This window comes from Papio anubis, chromosome 8, assembly GCF_008728515.1.
Source record: "Papio anubis isolate 15944 chromosome 8, Panubis1.0, whole genome shotgun sequence".
Classification (NCBI taxonomy): domain Eukaryota; kingdom Metazoa; phylum Chordata; class Mammalia; order Primates; family Cercopithecidae; genus Papio; species Papio anubis.
Window position 1 is genome coordinate 67,669,394 of NC_044983.1, and position 27,867 is coordinate 67,697,260.

The window sequence follows — 27,867 nt, forward strand, 5'->3', positions numbered from 1 at the left end:
ACAGATAAAACAGAAGAGCAGTAAATTAGGGTAGAAAATTGTTTAGAAAGGGGCTTAGCTGAATTGTTCTGTACATTTTCATGAGAAATGCCCATCATGGAAGGTGGTATTCTATATGAGATTCATCACTACTTTCTAAAACTGCACTGCACATTATCCAATACAACTCAACCAATCAACAAAGTTTCACCTGGAGAAATTTCTGAAATGTTATTTTAATACATTTCATTTTAATTTAATATCTTTTAAACCACAGTTGACTGGAGAGGGTCAAAGGGCAGATGTGAAACGATCAAGAATGAGGTAATTCTAGGCTTCCAGGCGAGAGAAAATGGTGACTTGCACAGGACGCCCAGGAAGTCAAATGGACCAGACTGAGGGGAGAAGGAGAGGGAGGGGACAGATCAAGGGTGACCCCTGGGTGGCTGGCTCACACAGGCTAATGAATGGTGCTGACACTGTTGCAAGGAGGAACCAGGACTTTTTCACTTCTTTTCCTGTAGGCAATATATGAGGAGAGGGTGAAACGTGAAAGCATTGAAGTTTGGTTTTGAACCTGCTGAATGTGAGGCACCTTTAAAACATGCAAGTGGAGATGTCAAATAGGCAGCTGGGTGTAGGGGCTGGGAACTGAAGGGTGAGCTCTAGGATTGAGAAATCAGTTGCTGAGCATTCTGTTTCGGTAGTAATTGTAACCATGGACATGTGTAAAATCAGTTGGAGAGATACTGTGGGGTCAGAATAAAGCCTAGACTGATACTCAGGGCCACTTTATCACCTTATGACTACACAGGGGAAATTAACCTGAAAAGAACTCAGGAAGAACAGGTGTAGAGATGAAGGGAGCCCAGGCATACTAAGGATTCACACCCAGTTATTCTGGCTCTTCATATGGCCCTTCTTCCATTATAATGCAATGGTCTTGCTTAGTCTTTGATCACTTAATTAGCTCATTTTCTATAGTGGACACTGTGTGTGTGTGTGTTCGTGTGTGTGTGTGATATGGTTAGGCTTTGTGTCCCCACCCAAATCTCATCTTGCATTATAATCCCCATAATCCCCACGTGTCAAGGGAGAGACTGGGTGGAGGTAACTGGATCATGGGAGTGGTTTCCCTCCTGCTGTTCTCGTGATAGTGAGTGAGTTCTCACAAGATCTGGTGGTTTTATAATTGTCTGGTAGTTCCTCATGTGTTCGTTCTCCTTCCTGCTGCCTGTGAAGAAGGTGCTTTGCTTCCCCTTCACCTTCCGCCATGATTGCAAGTTTCCTGAGGCCTCCCCAGCCAAGTGGAAGTGTGAGTCAATTAAACCTCTTTCCTTTATAAGCTACCCAGTCTCAGGGAGTTCCTTATAGCAGTGTGAAAACGGATTAATACATTGTGTGTGTGTGTGTGTGTGTGTGTGTGTGTGTGTGAATGTGTGTTCTTTATTGTGTATTCTAAACACTTGGCTGTATATACACACATATATATCTACACATAAATGTAAATGACATGTGACTGGGAAAAGCAAATAAAGTATACCTGTACTGTAAAAAAGACACTAAAAGGGTATGGCTGGTCCCTGGCTCATCTGCTGTAACAGGGACAGCATGCATTTAACACAGATGCCATGGATGAGCCACCTGAAAGGGGAGAGCAAATATCACCCTCCTCTCACCCAGCTCTTTCACATCTTGGGTTAATCATATCCTTTTTTTTAAAGCACAACTTCTCTGCCCACAGGCAGAGAAGACTCAAAGTCTATAAAAGGGCCCCCTTAGGGTTAACACAATGAATGAATGTCAAACAGTGTCATGTTATTGATGTTGTTATTTGTTATGTGTACTTACGAATAATAGCCCACCACATCTGGGTTTGTTGGGATACACGATGATGGATTTCTGATCCACTTTGCGTAGAAACCAAAGTGGCAGCTTCTTCTCTAAGCTGGTATGAAGTTCCACCTAAAGTGCATTTTGGGTTTAATGATAGAATCACTAGTTAGTATCTGGAATTTTTATATGGCACAGAGGCAATCATTAATACAGCAAAATGAAAACTGATTTCTATGTCCTGACTTCTGTGCCACAGCTGGGCTGGCCAGGCTTCCTTATCCCCTAGCTCACAGTCACCTGCCCCTTCCTCTCACCTCACCCACTGACAGGGCAGCAATCTGCCTTGGAGCAGGAAAAGAGAGAGAGGAAGAAGTTGCTTAAAAAAGGAATTCAATATTTAGTCACTTGCTCTTTATTGTTCAGGGATAGTCACCTGATGTTTTATTGTTCAATGCTGGAGATTTAAAGAAGAAAAGAGTAGTTCATACTCTTGGGGTGTTGCAATACTACAAAATGTGCACAACTGGACAGTGTGAATGTGTGTGTGCATATGTATACACACCTAGGGCAGGAGAGAAGGAGTGCTTAACTGGAGGAAGACAAAGGTAAGCAGTAAAAGAATTAGAACTCTCAGGCCTAGAAGAGTATGTCATGCATTTTTCATGTCTGTGCTATCAGGTGCAAAATGGTTTATCTATAATGAATTTTAAGTATAATTACTATTTGCAGGGATAGCAAATGAGATATTTCCCCACACTTAATTTTTTTCATTTATTTTTGCCAAATTCATCTCTGCTTTTTTATACCCCTTTGTATCTGGTAAATAGGTATGTTTACTGTAGCTACTAGTGAGATTTGCTTTCTAACACCAAACACCTTCCAATATTAGCGATTTATAGCCATAAACAGTAAAATGGTAAGAACTTCCCTGACACCACTGCTTAAAATTGTGGCTCCCCACTGTCCCCCACATGACTTTCCCCCATGTGGCTTCCTTGCTATTTTTACAGCACTTACCACCATTTAACATACTGTGCATTAGTTCCAGCTTCAAGAAAAGCTATGTTTTCTTGTATTTTATTAATAATACCAGTTAAATATTTTCACTGATTTTCTATAATAATTTCTAGGGTTCCTTTTTTCCCCCTTTGCTCTTTAGGGTGATCCTACTTTCCCCTTCCCATACATACAGTTTTAGAAGTCACGTCTTATTTCCTCACACTTGATTGAAAAAGATTTACTCAAGCTTGATGTTTGCCAACAGATAAAATACATAGTGTGTCTTAACCTGTTCATTATCTACATAGGTCTCTCAAAGATGGTCCTGGGGGAAGCTGGCAAGCAAAGCCCCAAGTCCAGTATGGGTCTGGCGGGACCCACTGAGTCTGGCTCCGCTGGGCTCAGGGAGCATCTTTACCTCCTCTAACTGGTGGCTTTTCCATGCTGAAGGGTAAGATGCGCTCTGTGGATTTCCCTTTCTAATTTGCAGCAGGGATATAAATGTTTATGGACTGTCTGCAGCTGCCAAAACTGTGGTGGAAAGTGGAGATACCAACATTTAAAAACACCCAAACAGTTTCAAGTCCCTCAAAATACTCATCACACCTATCCCTAAGGAACTGACAGTCCCCATATAGAACACATCTCCCAGCATGCGTTGTCCCAAGGCCTGTCTCCACTTCCCATGGAGATGATTCTCTGAGAGAACTAAACGGCCCTGTCGGAAATGTGTGCTACTTGTCTGGTTCTGCTCATGGTTCTGCTGTGGGCTCAGACATAGGTTTCAGAATGGATGCAGAGAGTTTCTTAAGAAACCACTCAGGAGAAGTAGGAGAATGGCTTTCTGGTTTTCCAGTTGATGCTGTTTTTGATCCAAAACAAGGCATAGATAACATGGGGGTACTAGGATTTGTGCCATTTACTTTCAGAGAGCAGAGTAAACAATATAGGTTTGTGCTTTTCAGCTCAACCCCACTGACATTGTAATTGAGTGAGCTTCCCCAACTTTGCTTGTATTATTGTTTTTATCTATTCCCCAAGGTATTTTAAAGAGCTGTTAGGGCAGTTATGAGGTATTGCTGACATACCTGCCAAGAGGTTTATACATCTCCTCTCCATATCTATACACCTGAAGTCCTAAACACCATCTTTGTGACAGTAATAACCTGCCATTAGCTCTTCCTGCCTTCAATCTTTCCTCACTAAACCAAAATAATAACAGATCACTATAAACACCATTTTCATTGTGGAAGGGCTGAGAATAACTCTTCGCTAACTTACAAAATAACCTGAAGCACTTCATCATTTAGTGCCCTTTGCTAAGGTTTTTCTTTGCTGGTTTTGAATAACCCCCCCTATCATCTGGAGCAATCTAATCACCCACTAACATGAATGATCCTTCCAGGCAAGGGGGCCTTGGGCCGGGGCCTTGGGCCAGTGCCTTGGCTGTTTTCCCCAGTTCTGATGTGGCCCTTTGCTCTTGCTGGCCCCTCCTTTCAGGACGGTATTGATGTCCTGTTAAATCTCAACTATCTTTCAACACTGACTCATCTTACCCCCTCCATGCAGCATTCCCTTAATTATTTTTGCATTTTTTTGTCTGTACCTGATAATCATTTGTGTTTGTTCTCTAAATGTTCCAATCACTCTGTATCTCTGTATAATATACAGCCATGTCATAGAGCATGGAATTTACATATGGTTCTCAGTTGATTTTTGATATTTAATTATACGAATGCCTAGCTGGTGTGCTAAGTAGAATAGTCAGGGATCACATCCCTCTGTTTCCTCTGTACTGGACTTTGTATACACTATGTATTGAAACATTGTTTCTCAATAAATAAATATTAGTGTATGGCTTAATGAATAACAGAGAAGAAAGAATTTGGACAAATAAAAGTGAAGAGGAGACAAGAGTGAATAGAAAGTTATATCATTACATGACTTTTCTATCTCCTCTCTCAAACTGGCCAAAGTTTCTGAATGCATATAGTCAACTGGTCAACAAATATCCTTGAAGCATCAAAAATGGCCATTTGAATTTGAAATTTAAAGACAATCCAGTCAAGAGCATAAAAATAACTTTGTGTTGTATGACAGAAAGGTACCTCACAAGGTTCAGTAGCCAAATACCTAGCCAGGAAACTTTGACACCAAATTTTACATCAAATTGTCTATAAAAATGAGAGAGATGTCACAAGAGAACAAAACCTCATGGATGCAATTAAAATGTCAACATAAATTATGCTGTGGGTACCCTGTGATTCCCTGCATAAAATATAAGGAGCGCCTTCGAACAGTGGGGCTAGGATGCCAGTGATTCTCTTGATCCAGCAGCTTGCTACCTGGGTGGCCACATTTTAACATGGGTGGCCACATTTTAACATAACACAAGATGCTCAGGCAATTTCTCAATTTCTCTGCTAAGATTGTTCTAGGACATTTTTTTTCATAATCTTTTATTAGAGCAGGTATACCAGATAACATGCAAAGAGACACAGGATGTGACTCCTCAGGATTAAGAAAGCTTCCATGCTAAATAACTGTGCTCTCAGAAAAGGAAGTAACGATAATGGTGTTAGTTTCAGTAAGTTTAAATAAACGTGCTGCAGACGATACCTAACTTAGGATGGTCTGACTCATGATTTTTGACTTTATGGTGGTGTGAAAGTGATGTATATTCAGTAGAATCTGTACTTCAAGTTTTAAACTTTGATCTGTTCTGGGCGAGCAGTGTGTGGTACTCTCCTAGGATGCTGGGCAGTGGCAGCGAGCCACAGAACCCAGTCAGCCACATGATCAGGAGGGTAAACAGTCCAACTTTACAGTGTATGTGGTATAAATTTACAACTGGCATATTCCTTCAAAATGCCCATTTTTGACTTGTAATATTTTTAACTTATTGTGGGTTTACCAGAAGATAACACTGCCATAAGTGGGGAAGCACTGCACTTACCTGCATAGCTATCCTCTTCAATGATGCATGTTTCTGGACCTCAGCAATGTCACCAACTGCCAAACCAATCTGAAGTATGACACAAAATTTAATCACCACAGTTTAATGGCCCACTGAAAAATGCATGTAAGGTCTGTCTTAGTCCATTCACACTGCTATAACAAAATAGTTTAGTCTGGGTAAAGTATAAATAGCATAAATTAATTGCTTACAGTTCTGCAGGCTGGGAAGTCCAAAATCAAGACTCGGGCAGAACTGGTTTCTGATGACAGCCCATTCCTCATAGGTGGCACCTTCTATGTGTTCCCATGTGGCAGAAGGACAAAGGAGCTAATAAGCTCCTTCATAGTTTTTTTTATAAGGGAACTAACTCCATTCATGAGGGCTCTCCCCTCAGGGCCTAATCACCTCCGAAAGGCCCCAACTTCTAATGCCATCTTCTTGGTGATTAGGTTTCCATATATACATTTTGGGTGGGACATAAAAATTCAAACCATAGCAAGGTCTCTGTGGCTAAAGTGGGAGAGTGGGCATATGATCTACTAGTAGTAGCTGCAGAATACTTTGGTCATACACCTTACAGAAAACTACAAGGCCTATATACCTCTGCAACGGTGATGGCCACATTTGGAGGTTCAGTACTCTTAAGTGCTATAAAAACTTATGACACATGAATTAATCTGAAATTCATTTCATTTAAGATAATCTGCTATTTTTTGAAAGGACAGGGATGATGTGATATCACATGCAATTGGGTGTAGCCACACAACATGGTGGGAAACTCCAGGAGTTTAGTAACTAAGGTAGACAAGAGTGATTTAACAACATGGAAAAAAATACTAAACTGAGAGAATGATACATATTATATCTTACATATGTTCAGAAGGAAAACATATACTATAGGGGCAGGAGAGGCTCTGGTGAGAAACCAGAAATGTATGGCTAGATAGAATTAGGAGGGGGGAAGCTGCTAGCTCAGTTCTACTCAATCTGTTGAATTCGCTGATTTCACTCACTCATTTATTTTTCTGGTACTTAGTTCCTGCCTTTGCTGAGCCAGCATCTTGCATGCTGCACCAGAAAGAAACGTCAGTGACTGCTCTTGAGGAGCTCAAAGTCCAGTAAACTCTATGAGACGAGGGATCTGTCAAGCTCACCACTGTATGCCCAGTGCTTAGTATAGAGCAGGGCATGTAATAGGTAAACAAAACAGTCACAGAATGAATGAAGAGAGGGAGAATATATTCTAGGGCTTGCAAACTAGCACTGAGAACTGGATATAGTCAGGAAATAGGTTTCACTGGGCAGGATAATATTGTTTTGCTTTTTAATTTGCAAGTTTTCAGATGGGTGTTCTCTCCAATTTACATTGGCCCCCATCAAAACCAACCATCTCTGCCAGGCGCAGCATCTCACATCTGCAGTCCCAGAAATTTGGGAGGCTTAGGTGGAAGGATCACTTGAGCCCAGGAGTTCCAGACCAGCCTGGGCAATATGGCGAAACCCCATCTCTACAAAAATTAGCTGGGTGTGGTGTTGAGCACCTGTATTTGCAGCTTCTAGGTAGGCTGAGGTGGAGGATCAGCTGAGACTGGGAAGTGGAGGCTACAGTGAGTCATGATCACTCCACTGTACTCCAGCCTGGGTCACAGAATGAGATCCTGTCTAAAAACAAACAAACAAACAAAAAACTAACCCTAAAACTAACCATTTCATACCCGCTGCTTCACATATTTTAGATACTTGCCTGGGCTCTGAAGACATTTGAGCTTATAAGCCATAGAAGAGATCAATTATTAACTTTTAATGGTCACTAACATTTATCAAATGCATATCATGTGCCAAGTACTGTTTTAAGTTCCTTGTATTAGCTCATTTATTCTTTGCAATAATCTGGGAAGTAGGTTTTATTATTATTATTTGTTTGTATCCTAAAAACTATGGTAACACAAGGAAAGAGCACCCAATAGAGTCAGGTAATTGGAGACAGGTGGGTGGTTAAGGAAGTCTGCTCTGAAGAAATGATACCTCAGCTGAGTTTTGAAATCTTAGAGCTAACCCAAGGTGGGATGTTTTCCAGGCAAAAGGAAGAGCCTGTACAGAGTCCAGACAGCATGAAGGAAAGTGTGGCACACTCAGGGAGTGTGCATTTCTGGGTAAATCCTGGGAACAGTGAGGTGTTGGGAAAGATCTTGGTAAGATCCAGCTCACAGGGACCTTTGCCTGCTATGCTGATGGGTTTGGACTGGATTAAAGCTTTTGGAAAAATATTTAAAAGAGCCACTGATGGGATTAGCTTTTCATTATCAGGGCATCACTATGGTGGCCATTTGTAGGAAGAATGAGACAAAGCAGTGAGGTATGGTGGAGATGCTCTTGAGGCTGCTGGAGCAATCTGGATGAGGAACCATGACAGTCCAAGCCAACTGGAAGCAGATGTGAAAGCCAAAGAATTATTGAAAGAACTGAGGAAAAATGTGGGAGAGTGAAATAGAGACTATCTGCCAATGATCTGAGTAGGATGACTAGGAGATTCTACTGAGAGGCAGTAGAGATTCTGAAGGAAAAGATAACATTAGTCTTGGCTCTGTTGGTTTGATTTTGCTCCAGGATATCCAGGTAGAAATGCACAATGGATGCCAGATGTGTGGATCTTCAGAATGGGGCCAACCTGTACTACTGCTAAGCCCAATTCTCTTCTGGATAATTATCTTCCAAAACATAAACAATTATCAGAGAAGAATGTGGGCTTTATGTCATTCTCCATTATTCCTATTGCCATCCTTTGTTTTCCTAGGTCACCAAAATAAAACTCTGGAGTTGTATCAAATAAATGAATCAAAATACTTACTCATCTGCATATTTTTTTTCCTTTCCAGAAACACTGCCTAGTACAGTCTCTGATACATAGTCAGACTCAAAGAAAGTGTGTGGAATATGTACAGGTGTGCATAAATGGATAAAGGAAAAACAGGCACAACAATGCCAATCAAGACTCCCCATGGACCTGGAATGGGATGCACCTTTGCCTGCATCAGCCAACATGCTCATGCCTTGAGCAGATTCTCTAGAGAATTCCATGTGGAAAGGCACTCTCATGTCTGCTGATACTATCTAGGCTTTGACTGGGTTCAAGGTGGCATGTGAACGTTGTAGACGCCCTCTGCATGACAGACTTCCCCACTTGAATCTCTGGTCAATGGTAAATTCGAGCATAGAGACAATATATTCCATAAAGGTCTCTGCCTAACGTCTGATCCCCTTTCCAACTCCAAAACATCACACGCCTTCATCTTTATTGCTTTTCCCTGCTTCTTATTTCTTCATAGCATTTATCACTCCCATGACATCATGCAACACATTTATTTGTTTATTACCGAACTTCCTGACTGTTTGTAATCACACTGGGACTGAATATTGGTCTGCTTTCTTCATCACTGGTTCCTAGAACTTGTAACAGTTACTGGCATTTAGGAGATCCTTGATATTTGCCAAGTGCATGCATCTTTGCATGCCCTGAGCCTCTTGATATGCCTGATGCTTCCCAGGCACCAAATGAGTGTTGAATGAATAGATTTTGTAGTAATCATCTCCCCAGTGGAGGGAGATTAAAGAAGTTAAAAAATAATTATCATTATAAAATGTTTCAAATGATCAACAAACAGAAAATACAAGAAAAAACTACTTACAAGTAAATTCATGAGGACAATTGGGACAAATATTGCGAAGCAAATAAGTTGTGCAAAGGACAGAAATGGATGTGCCAATTCATTTCTCAGATATGGTTCTAGGAAGGACTCTCGATAATTGATATCTCCTAACATCATACTGAAGGTCTGGACTATAGAAAGCAATGGAGAGCTGAAGGGATCCTGAAAACACATGGTGAGGAACAAATGAAATGCAAAGTTTCTACCGTGAAAAAGTGTTTCCTGGAGGTAGAATGATAAAAATTATATTCAGAATACATTTTTAAAGTCATAGGTATATAGCTACTGAAATACAGTGATAAAATATTAGTAAACAGTGGTAAAGTCATCAAAAATATGTTATCTGCATAAATAATAAATCATCTGCATTATACATAAACTTTTTGACAATGGACAAAGTTACTTAACATAACTATACATTTTTTTCGGCAATAAAAGTCATTTGAAAGAAACAGCAGATAAAAACTAAAGTATTCGAATACTGTTATGCAATTAAGAATTTTCTAGACTATTTAGATTTAAGTATAAATATATATTTCCATAATTCACAGCAACAAAATCAACTACTGATGCAACTGTCTTACCTGTAAATTCAGGAGGATGTAAAAGCTGAGTCCAAAAGCCAGAAGAAGGAAGATAAATACAACTGTAGACCTCAATAAAGTTTTCAAAATTACCTCCAACATAACAATAAAAATTCCACAATTTTCAAATCTAGAAAAGTAAAAAAACACACAGACACACACATTTACTCACTTTTGTAGTGAAAGTGTATTCATTCAGTGACAATATTTATCATGTATTAAATCAGGTATTAGATTTCACAGATGAGATCCTTGAGGCCAGTTATTTCGAAAAAGAAAACATAAGAATTAATTGAATAATCATGTCTTAATTTTCAAGCTGTTAGTCACATTACTTTTGCTTTTATTCTCATTATTAATGTTATCTGGTTTTTTTGGATACAGGGTCTTGCTTTGTCAACCAAGCTGGAGTGCAGTGGTGCAATCATTGCTCACTGTAGCCTTGACTTCCCAGGCTCAGGTGATCCTCCTGCCTCAGCTTCCTGAGTAGCTGGGACCACAGGCATACATCACCCCCAGGCTGGTCACGAACTGCTGGGCTCAAGCGGCAGCCTTCCTTGGCTTCCCATAGGGCTAGGATTATAGGCGTGAGTCACTGTGCCCAGCCTTAATGTTACCTTAAATCATTTTACCACTTGACGACTGGACATTACTTCGACTGAAGTAGGAGAGAAAAATAAGAGCTTCTCAATATCAAAGAAAATGCTACCAAATGCTTAATACAGAAATTAGAGAGATAAATTGTGTACTGCATCATGCAGAGATTGAGTTCATGAACCGGAAGGCACCTAATGCAGGGGACACACCACATGATTTGCATTTTATCCTCTTCATCTCCTTCGGTTTTCTTTTCTACCCCCTGCATCCTATATTGTGAAATGTTTGGATAGATAATGGGTGTGTCATCTGGCCTCTAACTTGTACTTTGCCTTTGACAAAGATGACTTTTAAATGAGGAACTTACAAGATTCTGAAGTTGAAAGGGACTTCAGCTAAATTCACAGAGACATATAATGACTCACCAAAGCCACTAATAATGACAGAGCCAAGGGTGCGACAGTGCCTGAACCTGTCTTAAATCCTATTTCTGGGCCACTGCCTTTCTCACCATACCATGTACTCTCCAAGGGGTGGCACTAAACTCTCTATCACTGTGCTCATGACACAGTAATGCAGAAGATATGGTGGAAAAGACACGTTCCCTGGAGTCAGAAAGATTTTGGTTAAATACCTGTATCTTGACTGACTCGCTGAGATCTTCAGCAAATTACTGAACTCAGTGCTTCAGCTTCCTCTTTTAGAGAATGCAAATAATAACACTGACCTCATTATTGGAAAGATTATGTGAAATAACATGAAACTCAACATTACCAACTGTCAAAGGCCTGGGAAATCTAGAATTAGATTCTTTGGGCTTATTTTTTCTTGTATACCACTTTGATTCCCCATACTATCTATCAGTTCATTTTGAGTGTTTTAATTCAAAGTAAATGTTTACAAAATAATATCAGGTAAAACAAGAATAGCCAATACTTTTCCCATTTACTCCCCCTATTTAATCTAGATTTGTCTAGACTAGTGTTCTTGACCAGGGCTTATTTGGCACACAGGGAACATCTGGCATTGTCTGCATTCATTTTTGGTTGTCACAACTGGAGGAAGGTGTTGGCTACTGGTATCTAGTGGGCAGAAGCAAGGAGCCAGGAATGCTGCTAAGCATTTTACAATATACAAGACAGTCCCCCTCCACAGAAAGAAGAAAAGGAGAAGAAGAAAAGGAGAAGAAGAAGAGGAAGAAGAAGAAGAAGAAGAAGAAGAAGAAGAAGAAGAAGAAGAAGAAGAAGAAGAAGAAGAAGAAGAAGAAGAGGAGGAAGAGGAAGAGGAAGAGGAAGAGGAAGAAGGAAGAAGAAGAAGGAAGAAGAAGAAGAAGGAAGAAGAAGAAGAAGGAAGAAGAAGAAGAAGGAAGAAGAAGAAGGAGGAGGAGGAGGAGGAGGAGAAGAAGGAGAAGAAGAAGAAGAAAAGAAGAAGAAGAAAGAATTATCTGGCCACAAAGTTCAATAGTGCCGAGTTTGAGAAACTCTGATCTTCATTCTGAACTCTGGAACCATGCTCCAGCCTTTCCTTAATAGGGTATAAAAAAAATTCTTCATATTTTGAAACAACTAGAAAAGGAATAAGTCAGTTTTAAATTTACACCAGGTACAGTAGTTTTTCTTTTGATATTAAAAATGCTTAAAGGATGTGGAAATCATTCAAGCTTGTTTTACCTTTGAAGATACAATAAGAAATTCATCCAATAGAGGTAAACAGCAATTGCTCCACATTGCCACTGCAGATGAGCTGGTATTTCAACAAACAAGGGCAGCACAAAAATGATGCCCGTCGTGTAGATAATCCATTCCAAAACATTGTTCATATCCATAAAATAATTCCTTTTCTGGGATAGAAAATAATAAAAAATTACCACATACAGAGACCTAGCATCTCTAGGTGGTTATATACATGCACCCAGTAATAAAAGTTTTCTAGCTTTGCAGCCAGCTGGGGAGAAGTTTAGGACCAAGGAGTAACCTCATGCCATCCTGGATTGACCTCAGTGCCCCCAGGGTATGAATCAGTGTTGGAGATGGCCCAGAGTCCTCTGTTAACCTGGTGTTATGGGAGTCTGACACCTAAGGAAATCTTACAAATTGCTGGGCTTTCCCTGTGGAGTCCACTCCATCTTAAGGAAACTTCTTGGGGACTGCAAGTTGGTTTAGTAATTCCTGGGCCTTTCTACCCATATAACAACATGAATGTGGAGCTCTCTTTATGAACTAAAGTTATTTCTAAAAAGGTTTGGGACATGCACTGAAACTTAATTAGGAAATAAAAACAAATAATAATGGTATTTTCAAACTTTTTATGTATTGGGCATTAGATTTCCAACAAAGTAGATCATTTAAATATAAATAAGAAAATGTGGAGATCAAATCTGACAGAAAATTCATGTAACTTTATAGCTCAATTTAAAGTATAATCTGTAATTTTCATTTCTGGAAAATGAAAATAACGGCAAGAAAAATTAAGTAATGTGCCTTAAATTGTTTAAGGTAAAATGCAACACTACAGTCTAACTGTCAGAATTGTGACAAATTTCTTAAAGTATCTATATGAAAATGCTTGCAATGTATAATGTTTTAAAAATGCAAAGCAATATTATCAAATTTATAAATGCAAATACCTGTGCTTACATGATGCAACAAAGAAAATTTTCACAGAAAGTGAGGTGTTGTATGAAAGACATAAGATTTATAAAAATAATATTCATTAAAATATACAAAAAAATTGTAAAGACTTTCCAACCTCCATGCTGAGAAAAGAAGGATCTATGCCATTTATCAACCAAAGGTAGGGCCTGCAGACAATTTATACACTTGGTTCTGATCTGAACTTGGCTCACTCATTTAAAAAGTAGAATATAAAGTAAAAATTTTGCTGTAAAAAGTTCCAAAATTGTATTAAAACCTGGAATTTTATTTAATCAAAAAAGCATTTCTGTTAGAAAAGGAATTCAAAGAAAGACTCATTTGAAATGGAGTCTTGGGCCAGATAACTTCTTCATAAACATTTACATTTAAAATTATCAAGTTCAAAATTTAACCATTATGTTAGCAAAATCTTTAAAACTATGTAAGAGAAAAGAAAGTTCACTCATAAAGACCATTTGTAGTTAGAGAGATCCTTAAGGACCAGTAAAAGTGGAACATCTCTTTCATAGATATATCAAGTAGGCAGTGACCTTACCTAAAATCATGTGATTTCTACCTTTTGAAACATTTATGCTTGGTGTTTCTAATCTGTATGTTAGTCAAGCTATGTAATTTTATTATGACATAATATAGTAATAGCTTATCAATTAACTTATGTCCTGCATATTAAAATATGTGCAACTTTAGAGATACAAAATGTATTACATACCTGTTGGAAAATTTGCCCCGCTTCTTTGCAATACCCAAATATACTTGATAAAAACACTAAAATCATACAAGTTTTTATTAGATATGAATTCTAAAACAAAAAAGGATAAGACACTTAGTTATGAGAGATATAAAACACTTTAATATTTCCATAATTTTCACTATTAAATTTATTTTTTCTTTTTTTTGCTTAATTTCTATATACTGTCCACTTTGAGTTGAACAGAAAATTTAACTGACACCAATACTCATATCATTTACTAGAGATGAACACATCCTCATTTCAGAATGTCCTTATTAAGTGAAGTTCAAAAACTGATAATTGAATTAAAAAAGAATATGAATCTGTAGGCCAATATAAAATTGTTTATTGTCACAAAATACATACAACAAAATTTACCATTCTAAAAGTGTTACATTTTACATGTACATTTTAAAATATGTAATTCAGCAGATTAAGTATATTCACAGTGTAATACCACCATCACTATTATCTAGTTCCATAACTTTTTCATCATCTTGGATGGAAACTACATATCCATAAAGCATCTCTCCCCATTTCCCATGTCCCACAGTCCCTGGCAACTATAAATCTGCTTTCTTGTACACCTATTTTAAAGTTTTACACTTCACTATTTAAGCTGGCATCTAACACATGTCAGCTCCTTTTAAATTAGTTTATAAACTCATTCGTTGACCTGTTTGTTTATATTCCCTCTCCTTCCACAAAGGATTTTAGGAGAAATTAGTACTGTATACAAATTCTTACAGGCTATTTATAATGAAGTCCTGATATGTCACATTTATTATGGGTTTAGTAGTCTTAAGAAAAAATACATTTTTTATAATCTTTTATTTTAGAAAGTTAAAATTTGGAATTACCGTAGTATCTAGTATTTCTGAATGATCACTAGTTTCATTGATGATTCCGGTTGAGTTGAAAGCCATTCCTGGTTTTATATTGACAACGAGAATGGTCATAGGTATGAGACCAAGACAGTAAGATCCTAAATTCATCATATGGGCTCTAAATCCATAAGCCAACCTACAAAAATATAAGCAAACCAGAATTGAGTAATTTCAAACGAAAATATTTACTTAAGATACTTCGGGAAAAAGTGGTTATAATCTCTTTAAGAAAACTTGTTGGTAAATTCACTGAAGCTTAGAATCAAGTAAATCTTCTAATTCACCTTTTTCATTTTCAGAGAAGGACTCTCAAGTTCTAAGCAAATTATGACTTAACAAATTAAAGAAAGAGCCGGGATGTTAACCCATATAATCTGTCAGCAATATGAGTGCTCTTCCTAGAACACACCTCTTTCTTCATTGTCAACTAAATTTCAGGGTCCAAGATATTTCTACATGTTCTATATAAGGATCCTTTCCATGCCCCAAATATTTCATTTAATGTTAAAGATAAATTTTAGTCTCTAAAGAGCTTCTTTATGTCTTATATAATAACTCCCTCCCACTCCAAATATTTTATTTAATGATAAAGATAAACAATGCCAGCATTTTTAAACCTTAACTTCTTTTTATTTGGTCTTTTTCACTTTATTTTATTATTATCATACTTTAAGTTCTAGGGCATTTGCCTTACTTATTTCTTCAAAGTAAAATCATTAACATAACAAAAACCAAAACATTAAAATACCATTACAATATAATTGTTTTGAAGACTTTGTAATAGATCCAATAGGCACAGCATTAAACAAGAAATACTATTCAATACCCACCATTTCATGAGTAAATATTCTTTACACACAGGATGATTGAGAAGCTCTATGCGGTTATTTTGTACCATTGCCTGAGAAATAAAAAAAATGTGTAATAAAAACACAATCATAATCAACTACTGAGTATAAACTAATCTTTTTATTGTCTGGTTTTATAGCTGTGTTTTGACATTGTAAAAGTAACATCTACTTTAGAACATTAAAAAAATAAAAATTAGATCAAGATTTTAAAAAACACAAATTAGAACCATTTTGTACAGGTAAAATTGTTTGATTCAGTCTGATTCTTTAGTTCTCTGACTACTTGACCTAGCATAAGCTTTTTAATCTTACATAGGATTATAACAGGAAAGGACATTAAAGATAAATTAGCAAGTTATACCCTTATTCTGTCCTTGAAGAAATTCAGGCTTATCTTTCTAGAAGGATTTTATGCAGTAGAATATACATACATAGTTGTTAAATTAATCTAGATCATAAGTTTTCATTAAAGTTATTTGTGACTACAAGTATTTATTGAAAAATTAGTTTTTAACTATTCAAGAAATACATAAATAGAGGGACTGATGCCAACAAGGTAGCAAAATAGGAAGTCCTAGGCCCCCCTTCCTCCATAGAGATATGGAATTAAAAACAATACACAGACCATTTTCTTTGTGAGCAATCCAGAACTTAGTTAAGGTGTTTCTGTACCCAAGGTGAGCACATAGCCAAAAATAACCATATCAAAGACAGTAGGAAAATGCATGGCCTTTACTTGCCACGGATCCTCCCTCTGGCAAAGCACAGTGCCATTGGGAGAAAACTTCCAACTCCTGCCTTCTCCCTGGAAAGAGAAAGAAAAGGGTGGAACATATCCACTGACTTCTGACTTCTAAGGGGCTGACCAAGGGAATGATTTTTATCTTGCCTGAATCTACGCTCTGACACAAATGGGTGCCAGCAGGGGATCACTGATAACGAAGTGGATCACTGGGTCTTAGTCTAGCACCAGAGAAGATAACAGTGTCAACAGACAGATCCTAGGCAGTGTCCCAGTATCATGACTTGCTACAGCACCAGAGATAGAGGGAAAAAGAGACAAAAAGTCTACCACATACTGAAAACAATTAGCAAAATGGCAATAGTAAGTCCTTTCCTGTCAATAATTATTTTAAAGGTAAACTGGTTAAACTCTCCTACTAAAATACAAAGGTTGATTGAATGGATAAAACACAGGATTCAACTATATGCTGTCTGCAAGAGACTCACTTTAGATATAAGAACACAGGCTGTAAGTGAACGGATGGAAAAATATATTCCATGCAAATGAGAACCTGAAGTGAAAAGAAACAGCCATATTTACATCAGACAAAATAGACTTTAAGACAAAAACTGTGACAAGAAACAAAGAAGGACAATATATAATGATAACAAGGTCAACTCACCAGGAAGATACAACAATCATAAATATATACAAACCTCACATTAGAGCTCCCCAAAATATGGAACAAACTTAGATAGAACTGAAGGGAGAAATAAACAGCAACACAGTAATAGTAGGAGACTTCACTACCTGACTTTCAGTTATGGATAGAACAACCAGACAGAAGTTCAATAAGGAAACAGAAGACTTGAACTTGAAAGAAGCATTAAAACATTTCAAAAGATTGAAATCATATAAAATAGCTTCCTCACTACAGTGGAATAAAACTAGAAATCAAAAGTAGAAGGAAAATAGGAAAATAAAAAAACATGTGGAAGCTTAACAACTCACTCTTAAACAGCAAATAGGTCAAAGAAAAAATAAAAGAGAAATTTAAAGTATATCTGGAGACAAATGAAATGAAAACATAATATACCAAAATGTATGGAGTATAGCTAAAGCAATACTAAAAGGCAAGTTTATAATGGTAAACACTTATGTTATAAGACAAGAAAGATCTCAAATCCATAATTTAACTTAAAACTCAAGGAAATAAAGAAAATACAAACTAAACCTAAGATTAGCAAAATGAAGAAAATAATAATGATTAGAGCAGAGATAAATGAAAGAGAGAATAGGACAAAATAGAAAAAAAATCAATGAAACCAAGAGTTGGTTTTTTGAAAAGATAAGCAAAATTTAAAAATTTTTACTAGACTAATTATGGAAAAAGGAGAGATGATTTATTGGCTATGACACCAACAGAACAGGCAACTAAAGCAAAAACAGACCAACAGGACTATATAAGGTTAAAAATTTCTTCAAGTCAAAGGAAGCAATGACCAAAGTAAAAAGGCAACCTATGGAATGGGAGTAAATATTTATAAATCATATATCTTATAAGGAGTTAATATCCAGAATATTTGAGGAACTCCTACAACTCAACAAGACAATAAATAACCCAATTGACAAATGGGTCAAGGCTGTGAATAGGTATTTCTCCAAAGAAGATACATGAATAGTCAATAAGCATTATTGCTTATGACTATTGAATGAGAAGATGCTCGACATCATTCATTATTAGGGAAATGCAGTTTAGAACCACAATGAGATACCACTTCACATCTGTTAGTTGGCCACTATCAAAATAACAAAAAATAACAAGTATTGGTGAGCATGCTGAGAAACTGGAATCCTTTGTGCACTATTGGTCAGAATGTAAAAGGGGATAGCCATTATGGAAAACAGTATTGGGGTTCCTCAAGAAATTAAAAATAGAATCACCACAGGATCCAGCAAGTCTACTTCTAAATGTGTATATGAAGAGTTTAAAGCAGGATCTCAAAGAGATATTTGTATACTCATGTTTGCTGTAGCATTATTCACAATAGCCAAAAAGGAAAAGCAACCCAATATCTTCAACAGACAAACAGATAAGGAAAATATGGTACATACATACAATAGAATATCACTCAGCCTTAAAAAGAAGGAAGTCTTGTCACATGCTCTAACATGGATGAACCTTGAGGAGATTATAGTAATTGAAATAAGCCAGTCACAAAAGTACAAATGCTGTAAGATTCCACTTTATATGAAGTACTTAAGGTGGAGAAAAATCTTAGACACAAAAAGTAGAAGGGTGGTTGCCAAGGGCTGGGGGAAAGATGATGGAAGTTGCTGTTTAATAAGTACAGAGTTTCAGTTTTACAACATGAAAGAATTTAGGTATCTCTTGAGTAACAATGTGAAAATACTTAACACTACTGACCTATACATTTAAAAAGAGTTAAGACAGTAAATTTAACTTTATGCTTTTTACCACAAGTGAAAAAGAAAAGAAATACCCAAACAAATTCTCTTAAAATACTGGAACATTGGGATAAGGCCATAGTTCTCACCACACCTAAGCCTCAATTCTGGGCAGGACTCCATTTCCCCAGTAGTATCACCATTGCTAACTTGTACATCCTTCCAAATCCTTTTCTGTATTTCTACACAGAAACACCCATGTTCAAAAACTCAGATGTAGTTATAGAAAAAAAGGATAATTATTTTGTATTTATGTTTTTACTCAAATTATGTCTTCAATTTGCTTATTTATTCAACACAGCCTAGAAACATATCAATGTTATATAAAGATTCATCAAGAACATTGTTTTTAAATACTGCTTAATATTTCATTATTTGGATATAGTAGTTTATTGAGACCTTCCCTTATTTATAAATATTATTATTGTTTCACATTTTATAATTAAAAATAATGCAGCCAGAATTGGTCTTCTTAGCCCTTGGGCAAGTTTTTTATTTTAATTTGATGAGTTATATATTTCATTTCTAGAAAATTCTCAGACATCCTTTCAATTGTCTCCCTTCTATCTCTTTTTAAAAATGTTCATCTTTCTGAAATAACTTTTAGATAGAAGTTGGAATTTCTATTTTTAGCTTCCTTGTATTAACTTTGATTTGATTGTACTTTCCAAAATTATTCTACCAAACAACTTCTAGGTTTTTGCACTAAACACCCACTTACATTTTGAAAAACCCTATACTATAGTTTTCATCAGCACTGTGTTAGATTTTTTTCAATCTTAGTGTTCATAAAAATCTTTTCAGAAGCTTATTTAAAATTTTGATTATTAGGTCTACCCTCTAGCATTCTGGGTTAGTAGGTCTAAGATGGGCCTTAGGAAACTTCATTTTAACAAGAACCACAATAATTGTGATTCAAGCAGCCAGAGATTCCAGTTTAAAAACTACTACTGTGACACCAACAATGGAATATTTGCAGGTTCACCATTTTTCTTTTCTATTTATTTTTACCCTAACCATTTGAAAAGTAATTGAGATATATGTATATACAATATTCTGGGGGAATAAAAGAACTCCTTGCAAATATTCATTACCAATTGGATGCCCAATGGAGCTCATAAAGCTATACTTCTAGCTATTCTTGGGAAAAAAAAAAAAAAAAACCTAGCAGGATCTAACTATTCTTTTTGAGACCTCATCTAAACTTCCACGTAGATTTGACTTTTTATCCATTTAAAATTGATGGTTTATTCAAGCTAAAATAGAAAATATGGAAAAATATTTGTGAGAGTAATTCAAAATGTTACTATTGATATTTTTAAAACACCATACTAGAAACACACACAGATACTTGTTTTCAATGTGCTTTCATTAAAACAATCCTCTTATGTTTCTGAAATCTTGTAACTCTGCTTTTAAACTAATAACAAATACAACAAACCTACCCTTTGAGGCATGCAAGTACATTGTAAGTTTAAATATCACCCAAATAAAGTGTAAATAAGACTTAAAGTATCCAATGTATTGGTAGCTATGCTAATGGATTTTCCATAGTAGCTCTACTCTTGCATGCACCATTAATGAAAATAGCCTCTCACTGGCTCCAGTTTGTTTTAATCTCAGTATCTGATTTCTTATGTTCTCTATTTGGTCCATCTAGACTTTCAAATTTTCTGTGCACAGTAATTTCTCATCAGGTCAGTTACCTTCCTGAAGAGCCCCACTCAGCTCACTTATAACTACAGCAAGGTTTCCTAAGCTATTTAGGCATTGTAGAATCGGGTGCTGGTTTGATACCTAGTATATTGCATTTATCTAAGTGAACCTATTTTATTTAAATTACACTTTGCCCATTATTATATATTGTCTATTTCTTTTTAGATGCTATATAGGTCTTATTTCTTCCTATTCTTATTCTGATAATGGAGACAAAAATAGATACATTTTTTCTGATAGAAGTATTGCCTATTTTTAAAATTATAATTAAAAAAACACATACATATGCAACAAATTTTCTAAGTATAACTGTAGTGCAGTTACTGTTAGATCACTCGGCTATCGATTATGAACTATACTCATAGCAAAACATAACACACTCAAGGAGAGCTAAAATGCTTACAGCAATGGTGAGTCAGTTGCCATCACCAGTGTTAAGGGCATAAAATCCCCACGAGTCTGCATTCTCCACACTCCAAGTGCTCAGTAAGCCTTGTAGGTTTAATTTTGGGTGACAGCTGTTACCATGGTCTGTACCAAAGTCTTCAATGTTGGGAAATGACCTCATTGAAGGTGAATAAAAATTCTTCATTGACTTACAGCAATGTTGTGAAATAGAATTTTCTGCAATGATGAAAATGTCTTCTACCTGTGCAGTGCAATATGAGAGCCGCAAGCCAAATGGGCTACTGAGCATTTAAAATATGGCTAGTGTGACTGAAAAATAAAATTTTAACTTTATTTACTTTAAACTAGTTTTTAAGTTAGGAAGCCACATGTGACTAGTGGTTCCCATATTAGATAGCCCAAATCTAGACCAAAATTTGCATCTCCAGTCCTCAAATGTTTTACATGCACACAATTTGTTGCCAATATTTACACAATTGTGGGCTGCTGTTGTCACATGGCAATGATTTGTTGAAACTAGTAGCCACTGTCCTTTTAACCAGAAGCCTAAGTTACTTATCTGTTACTGTTTTCTCTGTAGTTATTTCAGTTTGAGACCTTTGATTCAGATTGAAGAGCATCAAATGCATTATTTTCATTGCTTCATTGGCTAGAAACATAAAAGCATCTTTTTAAATAATAGTTACTTTTTAAAAAGTTTCTTGGGAAATTTAAGTCCATGCTGTGTCTTAAAAGCCTACTTCAAACTGGGTTTATTCCTCTGGAATCTAAGATCTAAGAACCTCTGAATGGTCAGAGTTTACCTTGGATCCCAGTGGCTAGCTGAACTTAGAAGCTGTGGCTGTGAAATAATCACCTCTTGCATTTTCCTGTGGTTGACACTGGAGAAAACTCTTGAATATGTAGGTGGATAGAGGTGGCAAGCAAGTGTTACCTGTGTTGCCCATGGTTTATTTGATTCTGGATTGGAGCAGGTCTTACGTGACCATTAGAAATGAACTATAGAACTTTACAGCAATTGAAAAAAATGATTGCTTTCTTTATTAAAAAATAAGGGTTTGAGTCACATGGCAGACATAGACATAGAACTATAAAACTGGAATTCTCTTGATCCATCAAGTATTAAAACATTTTAGACTATTGTATCACAACATTTTAGAACCCAACTAGAAACTATTTAGATAATGAAAACATTGAACTTACATTGAGGGCTGTAAGAGGTTCATATATAACATCCTGTGTAGGTGTTTTTTTGGTGAATTCTAATGGGCATTGAAGATATTTGAAATTATACTCGATCTGTAGAAGACAGAATTTTTTTTAAAAAAAAGTACAGTTAGTCAAGTATAGAATCCCCAAAGTAATTCTTGAAAAAATCAAATACACAAGTTTACAATTCTGCTGAAAATTAAGTGATTTGAACAAAGTTATTTCAAGTGGAGACAAGAAATTAAGTTATTGCATATTAATTCCAAAAATAAATATCCTGGAAGGCTGTTATTCAATTGCTTTATATCTCATAGGCATGGAAAGAGAGGAGTTCTCAAAAGATCATTTAGATATTTTAGATCTTCATTATTAAGGCACAATTAGTTAAGGAAATATAAAGACTAGAAAAAATGATGCTATTAAAAACTATTAAAATGTTAGGGGAAAACAGAATGTAAGGGAAAAATTCTCTCACAAGTAGATAATACAATAATACGACAAATTAGATCAATACCTTCTACAGTAGGTTACATATCAATAGTAACAATATTTTTAATATTTTTCAAAGAATTATAACAAAATAAAATAAACTTACATAGTAGTCTCGGCAGGACTTGTCTTCTGTAGAATGCAACATGCAGAAATCTAAAAGTACCTTTGAAAAAGAAAAACCAGGTAAGATATTGGGGCAGTACACTACATATTAGGAAGGATTTTACCTTATTTCTAAAATAACACACAAGACATTTCCTTTCCTTGGTCTCTTGCATCTCAAGAAAAAATTATAATCTATGTCATTCAGGAGCAAAGTTTAAAATACAAAATGTTACAAATACTTTTGCATGCCTCAGAAACACCAGTGATTCAGAAAAATGCCATGTGCTTGAGAATAAAATTGCATGTACTAAAATCTCGGTAAGAGATAGTCCACTAGTTGTGCCTAAGATTTGATGTCTTTCTGGGCTTTTAGAGGATATATAGATTACAGGTTGAGCAATCCTAATCTGAAAATGTGAAATTCTAAATGCTCTAAAATCCAAAATGTTTTGAGCACCCACATATTTCCATAAGTAGAAAATTCCACACATGAGTACTTAATATAAACTTTGTTTCATGCACAAAATTATTTAAAAACTATATAAAATTACCTTCAGGCTATGCTTTTAAGGAGTGTATGAAACACAGATGAATTTTGTATCTACATTTGGATCCCATCCTTATGATACCTCATTATATATAGGCAAATATTCTGAAATCCAAAACATTTCTGGTCCCAAGAAGTTGGGATAAAGGATAGTCAATCTGATTCCTTTGCTGAGTACCTAACAGTGACAACTTATTGTTCCTAATCAAGATTTTCCATCCCAGCAATGGAGTCTTTCTACGGTTTAGGTCCCATCTTCTGAATTGCCCCAGTCTGGAGTAACGTGTTTGCTTCTGTACCTCATGTGCCAAGCAACACGGAGAGAGTATGTGTTTAGAGGAGGGTGGACAGGGGGATAGATGTTGTAATGAGAAATAGATGAAGGCTCTCTAGATACTTAACTTAGGGAAAGAACACTTATGGGGTCATTAGAGCCACCCCTATGGTGTTCGGGAACAATTGTTTTTGTGGGGCTGCATAAACAATGTGAGACACCCCAAATCTAGTGGTCCAAATTTATGGTCCTGAGAAAGAAATACTACCTAGCCAGGCTGCCCTCTTGGAACCAGGACTAGACACGATACCCCATATGGCCCCATCAATGCATCTAGGACCTCCTGGGGCATCTGGTGAACCTGCAGAACTTGAGGGTAGAGGGTCAGACTATATCCAGAAGGGAAGAAACAGGGCCCTGGCTGGTCTCAGGTACCAAAGGGATTAAGAAAATTACAAGGCAGGCTCTGTTGGTGACTGGATAGCAGTACTGGAGGTCACAACAACCATCATGAACAATAAAGACAAGACTAGCCAGTAGTGCTGTGCAAGGCAGAAACAGGCAGGTCTGGTTGTTATAGTTTGAAAACTGGGTAATAATCAATGTGTGCAAAATAAAGGATGGACTGTCTTGGGTGGGGGCCAGGGAGATTTCAAGAGCAACTTTTCAGAAATGTTGTATAAGTAATTCAAATGCATTATGTCAGGCTTAAGACATTTAAATTCACTTATTTTGCTGAAAAGTAGTCACAATACAAAAGTAATAAAGTCATTATAGAAAATTACCTAGAAAATGTAGTAGCATAAAGAAGAAATTAAAAACTAATCCTAATCCTGTAACAGATAATTCTTATTAACATTTTGGTATAATTTTGACTGTTTACTATGTTTTCACATGGGAATATTTCGACATTGTTTTACAATTACAAATAATGTTGCAGAAAACATTCTGTAAAAGTCTGTATCTCTGATTATTCATTAAGACAGATTTTAACAATTGTTAACTACAGAATAAGAAAGTTTGAGATTGAGTATTTATGTGTCCTTTGATGAGATGTAGGCACCTAAAAAGTTAATCTGTCTGCCATTTGTGTACTGGACTGCTCAAATTTTCATTAGGCATCATAAAAAAGAAAACGCCCAAAATATTTAGTGCACAGGAAGTCCCTGCTCAATAAATAAAATACAGTAAGTGCTAGTAGTACTAATAACCACATAAGCAGTACAAAAATAGTAGGAGGTATATTATGTATGAACCATTATCCTTAGCACTTTATATATTTTACCCCCACTTTTGTAATCACGTTGTAAGATCAGTATTAGCATCATTATTTTAGAAATAGAGAAAACAGAAAATAAGCTCAGAGAGGTGAAATGACTTGCCTAAAACAACTCAGCGAAAGGCAGCACCAGGATTAAATCCCAAGACCTCCAGAAGGCTCCAAATCTGGTCTTCTATTCCCTGTGTCACTATATCTTACTGCCTCCTCCAATATTTGGATATATTTTTCCTTTGCAAGATATCTGAAGTCATTCTGCCTTTCTTGATCATTCCATGTCTGTCCCAACCCTCAAATCCCAACTTTCCCAGATTGCCTTTTAGCATCCTTTAATACTCATCCGCTCAACAATCTGTGCATGTTTGTCTTGTATGGAGTATCCGATCATATGCTGGTGTATATTTAATGTAGCAAAGGGAGTCACATATTTAAAAACTCACAGAGGCCAGGCAAGCAATGTAAATGAAGGAACCATGCCAGGCATAAGAGTTTTTTTCCATTGTTCTTGAGATGTTGGCTATCCTTGGGCAAGCTTTTATCTTCACAGTTTGGATAAAGTCATAATTCAATACTTCTCTACTATAAGGAAAGCAATTGCATAAGAATGACAATATGTGACAACTAGGCACTGGAGCCCAATATACAAAAGGGAGAGGTGGAGCATTTTATTTTATTTTATTTTTTATTATACTTTAAGTTCTAGGGTATATGTGCACAACATGCAGGTTTGTTACATGTATACATGTGCCATGATGGTTTGCTGCACCCATTAACTCGTCATTTACATTAGATATTTCTCCTAATGCTATCACTCCCCCCTCCCCCCACCCCACAACAGGCCCCAGTGTGTGATGTTCCCCACCCTGTGTCCAAGTGTTCTCATTGTTCAGTTCCCACCTATGAGTGAGAACATGCGGTGTTTGGTTTTCTGTCCTTGCGATATTTTGCTCAGAATGATGGTTTCCAGCTTCATCCATGTTTTTAAATAGGAGAGTGATTGTCCCATCCATGGGAAGCTGCTGGTACTCAGCCCAGCAATTCCTGCCTTGTGAGAAGGCAGGCCCAGGTACAAGATCTCATTCTTATGAGAGGCTAGATATTTGGAGGAAAACATAACTGGAGGAAACCAGATACCTTAAGGAAAGCATCCTGGTTTCAAACATTAGCAATTCATGCAAATTTGAAACAACAATAGCATGCATGCCAAGTGAAACATATACAAAGGCTTTATTCAGCCAACAAACACCAGTTCGTAGTCTCTGCTATAGGTGCAGATTATTTAAATAAAAATATTTTACCATATTATTACCTATTACATATAATAATAGGATTCTTTAATCCAAGAAGGCCTTCCTTAAGTAGTTATTGTCTCATTTCCCTTATAGCCTAAGGAAAATGAGAAGCTTTAAAGCTGAAAATTATTATTATTAGGTTGTGATTACAACAATAAATCCTCAGATCATATATGTCAAGCATAAACCCAGGAAGAATTTTGTTTTAGAGAGTTTACCTTCATGCATTCAGGGAGGTATTCTATCATTTCTGTAATTGGACATTTGTTGCCTGGAGAATTATGACTAAAAACCTTAAGACATTCATCCCATCTGTAAAAAATAAATAAGTAAGATAAGCACAGGTCTTCATCCTTCTGTTCTGTACAATAGCTGAAACTCAAGATTATTTCTTTAGGGGAAACCTAGACTTAAGCATATTCATGAAATACAATGCTCACCCTTGGTTCCAATGGAACCAACATGTAAACCAAGATCAACTCAGTAACAGGATCCTTGTCCATTAATGGACATTAGGAATGTGGGTAAATTTCAGGATGGCTGTTATAATCATTGTTCTGTCTCTGTATCTAAATGCCATTCAAAGAAGCTGGGACTATATCTTCTTTTTCTCCTGAAGTTATGAAATGGTCAGTATTTACAGAGCTGACCACGTTAGGTAGAGATTCCACATTCACATACCTATATCATCAGTGTAGTACTGGTCCCATATTTAATAACTAATGCATGTGTACATCCTGTATTGAGTTAAACTACAAACTAACACGCGTAAAGTGCATTGATAAGCATAGCCTCTGCCAGAACATTCCAGATTTTGCCCATTTTCTTCATCACCATCCAACTGAACAGGGTAAGACAGTGCTTACCATACCAAGGAGGAACTAAATCTATGGCAGGAGGCAAAGAATAGCCCATTTATCTCCAAGATCTTATCCAATTCTCCATTAAACTCTATCAGTAAAACCCATCTAGTACATCTACATTGTCAAAAGAAAAGTTTGGATTGAACACTTGCATTAAAAGTGCTTTAAAGGGATGATCAGTAAGAGATTTTTTAGACTGCCCATGCTCAAAAACACAGGCTCGATGTGCCTTGAATATGAGAATGTTTGCTCTGTGTCCACTACTAGGTGACACTGGGCCCTTGTGCGTATCTATCTGTGATTATTATAGAAAGTGATACTAAAAAGATATTATGAGAAGTGGAACAAACTATCCTCTAACTTAATCACTAAAACTCCTTGGCGTATGGTTTACAAACCCACCAACTCAAAAGATTACATGTTAAGAGTCATCCCATTATATGGCACTGATAACCAATTGGATTTGCCTTGGGGAATATTTTTGCCAGCATCCAGTTTTAGGGTTTCTACTGGCACGTGTTGGGCAAATTCAGGTAGGGCAGTGCAGAGTTTGTTTGACAATGATATGGTTCCAGACACTACACCTGAACCCCTGGAGTCTCACAAGAGTGATGTGAAGCTTGGTTTTATGTGCCCACATTTTATTTTTTAAGAAATATAAACTGAAGATCAGAGAGGTTAAGCAATGTGCCTGTTGTCATCCAAA

The 27,867-nt window shown here is 36.5% G+C and overlaps 1 protein-coding gene and 1 long non-coding RNA gene across 4 annotated transcripts in view; one reads left to right on the top strand and one right to left on the bottom strand.

Annotated features, from left to right (window-relative positions):
- The window catches only part of LOC103886886, a 218,884-nt gene that overhangs the window by 187,992 nt on the left and 3,025 nt on the right, over positions 1-27,867 (top strand). The window lies entirely within an intron of this gene.
- TRPA1 (transient receptor potential cation channel subfamily A member 1) overlaps positions 1-27,867 on the bottom strand; it is a 53,605-nt gene that overhangs the window by 1,884 nt on the left and 23,854 nt on the right. For both annotated transcript variants that reach the window (XM_017962106.3, XM_017962107.1), the window contains exons 15-25: positions 26,517-26,610; positions 22,905-22,964; positions 22,304-22,399; positions 15,763-15,833; positions 14,906-15,068; positions 14,025-14,114; positions 12,332-12,501; positions 10,065-10,194; positions 9,460-9,642; positions 5,771-5,839; positions 1,831-1,944 (exon numbers count right to left, since the gene is read on the bottom strand). In XM_017962106.3, coding sequence (XP_017817595.1) covers positions 1,831-1,944; positions 5,771-5,839; positions 9,460-9,642; positions 10,065-10,194; positions 12,332-12,501; positions 14,025-14,114; positions 14,906-15,068; positions 15,763-15,833; positions 22,304-22,399; positions 22,905-22,964; positions 26,517-26,610 — 1,240 coding nt within the window. The remainder of the gene's footprint in view (positions 1-1,830; positions 1,945-5,770; positions 5,840-9,459; positions 9,643-10,064; positions 10,195-12,331; positions 12,502-14,024; positions 14,115-14,905; positions 15,069-15,762; positions 15,834-22,303; positions 22,400-22,904; positions 22,965-26,516; positions 26,611-27,867) is intronic.